This window comes from Triticum urartu, chromosome 1A, assembly GCF_056163025.1.
Source record: "Triticum urartu cultivar PI428250 chromosome 1A, HENAU_Tu73, whole genome shotgun sequence".
Lineage (NCBI taxonomy): Eukaryota > Viridiplantae > Streptophyta > Magnoliopsida > Poales > Poaceae > Triticum > Triticum urartu.
In genome coordinates, this window is record NC_141873.1 from 60391652 (window position 1) to 60401583 (window position 9932).

The 9932-nt window shown below is 40.4% G+C and overlaps 1 protein-coding gene across 2 annotated transcripts; it reads right to left on the reverse strand.

Moving 5' to 3' along the window:
- Positions 1–1065: 1065 nt before the first annotated feature.
- On the reverse strand, positions 1066–2981 carry LOC147990018 (uncharacterized). Of its 2 annotated transcripts, XM_087520985.1 has the most exons (6): positions 2306–2981; positions 2133–2213; positions 1980–2033; positions 1759–1809; positions 1416–1495; positions 1066–1336 (listed from the first exon to the last, which is right to left on the reverse strand). In XM_087520985.1, exons 1-5 carry the CDS (start codon positions 2322–2324, stop codon positions 1416–1418), a joined length of 285 nt encoding a protein of 94 aa, XP_087377111.1. In that variant the 5' UTR covers positions 2325–2981; the 3' UTR covers positions 1066–1336. The 2 variants fall into 2 exon arrangements, with proteins under 2 accessions (XP_087377111.1, XP_087377140.1); XM_087521014.1 differs by lacking the exon at positions 1980–2033 and having other exon boundaries at positions 2306–2960.
- Positions 2982–9932: the final 6951 nt, after the last annotated feature.

Sequence of the window (9932 nt, forward strand, 5' to 3'; positions counted from 1 at the left end):
GGCTCTGTAAAACTTTTTATTATCGATGAATAAATGAGCTAGGCGTTTCTCTAAAAGAAGCTACAAAAATTAGAGCAGATATACTAGTCTATGTAGAAATTTAAGGACCAATAAAATATTACACATATTTTATTAGTTAAATATAAAGACTTAAAAGTCGTGCATGCTACACAAATCAGATGGACCTGAGTCCTATGTCTTTTTCTGTTTCAATAATGTTGCATGATCATGTCAATGCATGTGTTTGCAGGACAATAAATCTTCCATTTGTGCATTGCTCAATGGAATAGATACTGTCATACTGATATGAATGCCTGTTTTTCTACTTTAACCAAGGCAACGATAATATTGCTCTATCACCCGCAATCATTATTTCATTAAATCGATCCCAGTTCAACTTTCTAACTCATTTATGTGGTGAGTTCGTTGTGTTCTCGCTCATTGGTTTCTTATAATTCGGGAGAGCTTCGGTACAGACGAACAAATATCAATATCAAGCAAAAATAATCCTCCTGACAGAGTTCCCGAGAATCCTTACCCGACCACACGGACCCATCCATCGGCATGAGAGAGCCACTCACAGACAGTGCGACATGGCATATGCGTACATTGTGCAAGGAATTTCTTGTTGTATTACTTAGAGATTTTTCACTCGGCGTATTCTCCAGTAACCAGCTCTACATGTCCCACTTCCCCATAGAGAAGAAAAACGACCTGTATTTACAAAAAAAATTTAGAAAGTTTGCTTGAATTCCGTAAATTTAGATACATTTTGGTAAATTTGAAATTCCTTTGAATAATTTCAGGTGTTATTTTGACTAGTATAATTGGTAAATGGTCCCACCGCGGGTCACCTGTTATTTTTCCCAACCCCCCAAAATGTTTGTATTGCTTACATAAATTTCCATGAAAGTGTATTCAATTTGTTTGAGGTCAATGTGATAAATTACTTGTTTATCTGATGCGGGGCTTATAAAAGTTACATATTGACATGGCTTAAGATAAAATTCACAAGTTTGAGAAGAAAAACATACAATTAATTCCATGGCAAAAAAGAAGATAAACTCAGTACAATCCAAATTTATTAGTACATGTGAATTCAATACAACACCAACATACCAACTTAAGGCAGTGAACAAATCCACCAAAGGAAGTACAAACTATAAACATGCAATAGATTGATACATACTTCTGTTCCACCTCTTAACTTCTTACACGCTATTAAAGTCTTCAGTATACGTATCACCTCATTCTTCTTCTTCATCCATGCACACGAGAGGATTAAAATATATATGTGAATCCTGAATTCACCGCTGAGAATAATTTGGAACCTTGCCTAACAAAATAAAATTTCAGCGTGTCAAGTTTCTGCGGAGGCACACACACAATATATGCAATAATTATAGTTCGTATACCTAGGTTGACTTGTTTTGTTCTGCGCTGCTTGATACCTTCAGCGGCGGTGCGGAATCACTTGTAGCTTTAGCTGCTGCACCTGCACACATGCAAAATCACAAGAGACAAACATTAGAGAATCCATTGACTATTTGGTCATGGAAGAAAAAGATTAGATGAAGTCTTTTGGAAAACAGGGATGCGAAAGCTAGTTCAAAAGGTGGGCAGGGAATCGAAACAAGTCCGACGTGGATGATGGGGCATGCATGCATGCACACGACGATCGAGTATGTAGCTCAGTAGCTGCTCTTGCTTGGAGACGCAATAGTAAGCTTGAATGTTTGAGTAGTTGAGTATACTAACCAGTAGAAGATGCCTCTGCCGGCTGTGCAGGTGCGTTATGTGGTGTCACAACTGCACGTCAATATCAATCAATTAGAGAGTAGTATACCGATACGATCAGTTTAACCAGTTGCATGCATGCATGGGATTAAGATGTTAGGAGGCTGGCTATGCTTATCAATGTAACATGAGGCAAATTTGGAGAGGCTAGCGATGGTTATAGTATCCAACAGGATGAATACCTTTCTTCCTGGCGTCAGAATTTTTCGGTCCAGGCACATCTTTAGTATGCATCACTGCATAACAAATAATTGATATGAAATTTAATTGGTTAATGAATGGGACTGGGATAGTACTACTCAAATGAGCAATTGAGATCGGCGGCCGGTACTAACCATCGTCAGAAGGCGATGCTGAGACACCTGGTGGTGCAACATACGTTGGACGGTCATCTGAATTAGTTTTCAGTGGAGGCACTGCATATATATGGCGTGTCAAAAGATGTAAATAGAGCTACTCTGCATGCACGCAATATACTGTTATGATAAGTGGAGGTTAATTAGCTTACCGCCCGGCTTGCTGTCCATGTTGTTTGGACTTGGGTAACCCTTGATTCTTAACTGGGCGTCGGCAGCAAGTTTGGCTTGGGAAAAGTTCGCCTTTTATAGGCTTATAAGGATTGTGAAATCGTAGAAATTGCATGTAATTAGGACGATCATGACGTCTCTCGAGGAAAAATTGTATATTCCACTCTATTTGCAGAACTAATTAATTGCGCCGATGTATACATTCTCATCGGTGGCAGTGTCATTGAAGAATCTTTAATTTGACCTAGTTAGATTTGCTAGGATGTGCTCAGTCAAGAAAATTTATATCGCGTATGCAACCAGAAATTACACAGAATAAAACAGATAATTATCTGAAAGTGTATTAACAGTTTTTTCACCTTTCAATAGTGCGCCTTATATAGTTCAGTTCCGTGACAAACCAAGAGGGAAATGTACTATTTTCCGTCACATGTGGAGGTGATCCTCGTGTCCATGGTTCAGGATGGCAAATGTCCACCATATTTCACCTAAAAAGCAGACACCTTTCCAAACCGAAGAAAAATGTACTACTCCTTATACGCATGGACAAGAGGAAAAACAAATAATATGGTATTGGCTTTTCATAGGTTAACAAAACATAGTAGAAACTGCGGGTTCATTATGTAGGAAAACCATGTATTCCTCATGGTGTGAACATAATATCCTGCCATAAGGGTCTGGTCGTGTGTAATTTCCTTGATCTTGCCATCAAATTAGCACAAGTCTTAATGTAATAGCTCTCTGGCTAGCTAGGTCTTGATATTCTTCATAGACAGCTATTGGTATGCAGATGGTATAAATAACTGTCATGGCGCAATTTTTCTTGATTTGACTAGATGATGTGTATATATATGGTAGATGTTTCCTTGGTCGTTGCATATCAGAGTAAAATTTAATTTCTCAACACATCAAGTCAAGCCTTTTACGTGTAGAATCTGGACGATATACGTTCATGATCATTAATTGGTCAATTAGTGTTTGTCAATGTCGCTATCTTAGCAATGCCCCACATGATACTTATTGAGTTGGATGAGAGAGAAATGAGAAAATATTTGCCTTCTCTTAGCTAAGAGATGATCTCTCACTTAGAAAGATAAGATAGTTTCACCTTCTCTTAGCTAAGAGATAATATAGTTCAGTTTTAATCATTCCACAATTTTAGGAGCATGAAATATTAACTGCCAGATATAACACGCTAAGAGATAATTCATCGTACAATATGTTTCTATATCTAAATGACATACATGATGTAAGATGAGACATGCGGTGACCTACCTAATGCCCCAAGTGTAATTAGTACTTCCACCGGTAGATTGCGACCTCCTTGAACACACCCACAGACGGAGCCGGCGGAGTAGTAGATAGTCTAATATGGGTATCACAATATCCCGTCTTTGTTCATCTACTCAGAAATTGTATGCGAAGTACACGCCATGTTTCTAGATACACATGACATGATAGTGTCCGGTGCAATGATGCCCCCCCCCCTCCCCCCCAAAGCTTGTTGGACTGAAACGTTGACATTTCGATTAATAATGCAATAACAGAAACTTTAAATGGCATAATAGATTGAAACTATAAAATATTTATTTAATACAAGGTACATAATAGATTGAAAATGACATCTTTTTTCAATGCATGATGACATATTGAGGTGTCATGTTTACGCATTAGTACCAAGGATCACCTACTTTAGTATTGAGTAAAATAAATTACGAATGATAATAATTTAGGCTTATAGCCACTGTCCCGTTTGCATCCCGGGATCTAATCTAGTGGGCTTTCGCCTTTTTGTTTCACCGCTTCCTCCAACATCGGCCCCTTTCTTGAAACATCTGGAATTCCCGCCCATCCAAATCATCGACGTCCCCAACAACAAATTGCCCACTTGGCTCCCTACCCCTGCTTCTAGGTTCCAACTCGGTCATTGTCTCCCACCATAGCACACATTGTTGATGACAAACGCAATACTGGAGCAAAGCAAGAGGCAGCAGGGCTGCAAGAAGAAGGTGATTGCAACTCTGCAACGGCATCGCTGCCAACCTTCCCGACCGCCTCACCAAAATCACCCTCAGTGTCTTCTTCTAGATTGCCGGTATCTAGCTCATAGGCCTCTCCACCACTTTTACATAGGTCGGTAACCTTTGCACGTTTTCATTCGTGCTTGCTGCTATATGTGTGTCAGGTTGGAGAACCCGTCACATCACCCTCCCCCAAGGTCCACCTTCCATCTCCATTTCTCCTCTTATCCATGGCATGTAATACGTACAATGGTGCCCCGATCTTTGGAAGAGAAATACATGTTGATTTGGCTGGAGTTGACTTTGAAGATCCGACTAGAATGTGAGACGATGTTGCGCCTATGTAATCGCTAAACTAACTCCATAGTTTTTATTGACCGAGGCGGAGCACGATCAACATCACCATGAAGGTCTAATTTCTTGAAGCAATCGAACTATACTATGTAATCTGGATATTGTGAATATAGATAAAGTGGTCTTGGTTTGTGTTAGGCACAAACAAAGTACACACAGTTGCAGTTGTGTTGAGTATTAAATGAACAAATCCAACCTAAACAAACCCCTGTGACAATATTTATGGTGGGGCAGGGAAAATTTGGCTAGTCCTAATAGCGGGCCGAATCCAACCCGAGGTAGGGTTTCTTCATGAATAAGGACTCTAGAAGCTGCCTATGGTCATGTATTTCGACAGGGGTCTGGTTCAAATGTTAGGTGATGCAATACCTACAGAAACTTCATTCGACAACGAATATAAAGATTATTTTTAGCATATAGCATATCATTCATTAGTCAAAATGAAGAGAAAATCCCTCATCGACTTATAAACCCGAATGGAGACACTACAATTGTGCGAATATTTTTCAGATTTTTTGACGCACCATATATAAATATGGAACACAGCCTACTGCCACAACCTCTATATCCATCAACTCCCTTTCTATGTAGTATTTGGTGTCTTAGAAGACGAGAAGGAATAGTATACTCGGCAGAACGTTCCCTAGAATGCGAGTGGTTGATGACTCCTTGATTAGTTGCATACACTTGACTTCTACTCCCTCTGTTTCTAAAGATAAGTCTTTTAAGAGATCCCAATATGGACTACATATGAAGGAAAATGAATGAATCTACACTCTAAAATATGTCTATATACATCCGTATGTAGTTTGTAGAGGAATCTCTACAAAGACTTATATTTAGAAACGGGGTGAGTACAACTTATTATTACGGTTCATTTTTCCGTTTCAATAATGCGACATGATCGAGTCAATGCATGCTTTGTCGGACAGGGAACCATCCACTTGTCCATGGATCAATGGAATAAATACTGATTTGCATACCTTTTTTTCTATTGTAATAATAATCAAGCCAATAATAATAATAAGATTTCTCGGTGATTGGCAATCTTTGCCCCATTAATTGATCTCAGCTGAACTTTCTGTGCTGAGCTGGTTGTGATTTCACTCGCTGATTTCATACTCCGCGGCTGTGCACACGTACACACGTCCAAATTGATATACATTCCACTTGAACATGAGATACATTCCACTTGAACGTGAGAAGGTGGAGTTTTCTAAGTGGCCTCTACAACTTAGGGGCGTAAAACCAGGTGGAACGTATATGTATCTATTTGGACGTGTGTACGTGTGCACAGCTGCGGAGTATGAAGTCAGCGAGTGAAATCACAACCAGCTCAGCACAGAACCTTCAACTGAGATCAATCAATGGGACAAAGATTGCCAATGACAGAGAAATCTTATTACTATTGGCTTGATTGTTGTTACAGTAGAAAAACAGGTATATAAATCAGTATCTAATCCATTGATCCATGGACAAGTGGATGGTTCCCTGTCCAACAAAGCATTTAATTAGCGGAAAATGAGTTAGACTTGCACTAGTGCAAAATGTGTTAACATTGTACCTATATGGTATATTCATCATAGTAAAGATTGTGATTATATATTCGAAAGGCACCAAATGACAAAACATATGCTTACATTGTGAAGTAATTTGTTGTGGTATTACTCACGGGTTTCTTTTCTTGGGTGATTTTCCTGGTCCGGCTTTACAGGGCACCTCCTGTGCCCCCACGGATTTTGGCAAAGTTTGCTTAGATTGAAAGAAAGATCAATTTTTTATCAAAATTTAAAATTTGATTTAATAATTCAGGGCATTATTTTGACTGCTATTACTGGTAACCAGTGCCCACCAACATATTGTCCAACCGAAAAACCTTGGTAATATAGTTTTGTAATAGTGTTCCCTCTTTGGCTCTTCCTTCGCCGGACCTCTGGGCATCCCCCCCGCCCCCCCACCCCTCTCACCTTTGATCCCCCCCCCCCCCCCCCCGGGCCCCAATCATTGGTTTTTCCTCACTGGTTGTCCTAAAAACCATCTCAACTTGCCCCACATCATATTGCGGCAATTGAATTCTATTTGTCTGCCACACAATCATATTAATGATAAAACTATTGGTAAATCATGGCTATTGTGTACAAAACTAGTAATTAAAAGTTTAGTGCTGCTGATGTTCAAGACTCTATTGCAATGCATGAGGCAATTGCCTTTTTTTGCTGGTAATTGCCTAGTTAATTACATAAATTTCCAGAAAGTGTATTCAATTCGTGAGAACTCATGATGTGATAGAATATTTATTCATCTTATGCAGAGTTTGTCAAAGATCCAGACTAACACTGCTCAAGATAAAATTCACAGGTTTTAACCAAAAAAAAGGATAAAATAAGCTCCATGTCAAAAAAAGAAGATAAAACTCAATACAATCCCAATTTATTAATACATGTGAATACAAGACCGACATATGAACTTAGGACAGTGTACAAATCCACCAAGCAAGCACGTACAAACTACTAACATGTAATAGATTGATCCATATTTCCTTTCCACCTCTTAACACTTACTAATAAATACTAGCAAGTCTGCAGTAGATTCTCATATCATTCTTCTTCGGCATGGATCAATCCAAATAAGAGAATTATTTTATATCTGGATCCTGAATTGGCCGATTAATTGGAAGTACTTGTATCCTTGCCTGAAATTAAAATAAAATTTCTGTACGTCAGGTTTCAGCAGCGCCACATGAATTATATGCAGACGAATATATATCTACCATTTTTATCCGGCTTGTTCCTTAGTGCTTTATCTTTCTTCTTTTCTGCACGCATGCGAACGCATAAGAGACAACAATTGGTCATGTCAAGAGAAAGTGCAACAGAAATCTTTTGGAGAACGTGGAAAAGAAGCTAGATTAAAAAGGTAGGCCCACATCGACGATGGTGCATGCATGCACGCACACGACGATCGGTATGTTAGCTTAGTAGCTACTCTTACTTAGAGACTAAAGTAATGTAATCTCAAGTGCTGGAGTACTACTAACCACCATTAGAAGCAGGTGGTTTCTGCACAGGCGCTGGTGGTTTCCCTGCACGGCAATATCAATCAATCAAACACTAGTACTACAGGATATGAGAATCAATCAAACACTAGTACTACATGGATATGAAAATCAATCAGTTTGCATTCATGCATGTGATTACGATGTTAGGAAACCAGTTATGCTTTTCAATGTAACATAAGGCTAAATTTGGAGAGGCTGCGATGAAGATAGAGTCGATGAGAACCTTGCGCATAAGTTTCCAGTCCAGGCATAGGACCTCTATTACTCGGCGCTGCATGGCAATAAAAAGATATAAACTTTAATTTAATTGGTTAATGAACAAAACTATGATATCTGGAGGTTAACAAGCACTAGTAGAAAACAGGGCTTTGGTCTAGGCCGGCTCAGCCCATTAGTCCCGATTCAGTCCAGAACCGGGACCAATGTGGGCATTGGTCCCGGTTCGTGAGCCCAGGGGGCCGGCCGGGCCACGTGGGCCATTGGTCCCGGTTCATCTGGACCTTTTGGTCCCGGTTGGTGGGATGAACCGGGATCAATGGGCCTCGCTCCTGGCCCACCACCATTGGTCCCAGTTGGGGGCTTGAACCGGGACCAAAGGCTCCCCTTTAGTCCCGGCTCATGTCACCAACCAGGACCAATGAGGTGCCTATATATACCCCTCGCTCGCGAGCAGAGCACCCCAGTGCTCTGTTTTTCTCTGGCCGAGGGGGAGAGGGCTTGGTGGTGCTCTAGCTCACCTCCTATGCACACAAGGTGTTCGATGGAATGCCCGAGCCACACTACTTAAGCTTTCTCCTCTCCAAGCTCGACCTCCAAGCTCCATTTTCCATAATATTTGTCTAGGTTTAGCGGTCCGTCACGCCCCGTCCCCGTCTTCACCGCCGTCGATCACCCGCGCCGAGCTCATCGCCGGCACCACCGTGGTGAGCCTCTTGTTTTATCTTCTTTCTGAAAGGAAAAATATTCTTACTTGCATGTTTACATAGATACTTGTATTATTTGCTTACTTTTATTATTGCATCTTATATAGTGCGATGGTTTTGGTATCCGCCCCCGTCGGCCCTCGTCCTGTCTATGATTCGGATGTGGTATATATATTATCTTTATAACTATTGGTTCATTTATTGTTTATGAAAATTATGCCGACCAACGTGACATAGATATTATTTATGTAGGATGTATGTGAATCGGAAATGCCAACCGACCCTATTGTCGAGAGGTTAAATTTAGTTGAAGAAGAAAACAATTTGTTGAAGGAAAAAATAAAAAAAATTGAGGAGAAGATGATATTGGAGTTGCATATTGCGGATGTCGTCGATGATCACAAGATCAAGATGGATGCAATGCGCTTGAAGATTAGAAAGATTAGAAAATATGCCATTCATACCGAGGCTCGGTATCATTATGCCGTTGGATCAATTGTTACCTTGGTTGCGATTATGATCGCATTTGTTTTCGCATTGAAATGTTTTACATAGTTTTAATGTATGGTTTAATTAATTAGATGCTCTGGAGAGCTATATGTTGTTAGATGAGAACTATGTATGCACTTTGGTTTTAATGTGATGATGAACTTCTATTAATTTGGACACTTAATTATATATAATGCACGCAGATGAACCGGCAATGGATGTATGGTGACAGACACACCCGCGAGTACATTAAGGGCGTGCATGAGTTTCTCGATGCGGCTGAGGCAAACAAGCAGAATGGTTTTATGTGGTGTCCATGCACTGAATGTGGGAATACGAGGTCTTACTCTAACCGGAAAATCCTTCACTCCCACCTGCTTTACAAGGGTTTCATGCCACACTATAATGTTTGGACGAGGCACGGAGAAATAGGGGTTATGATGGAAGACGGCGAAGAAGAAGAGTACGATGACAACTATGTGCCCCCTGAATACGGTGATGCTGCAACGGGGAGTGCTGGTGAAGATCAAGAGGAACCAGACGATGTGCCCAATGATGCTGTCACGGGTGAAGCTGCTGAAGATCAAGAGGAACCAGACGATGTGCCCGATGATGATGATCTCCACCGGGTCATTGTCGATGCAAGGACGCAATGCATTAGTCAAAAGGAGAAGCTGAAGTTCGATCACATGTTAGAGGATCACAAAAAAGGGTTATACCCCAATTGCGAAGATGGCAACACAAAGCTCGGTACCGTACTGGA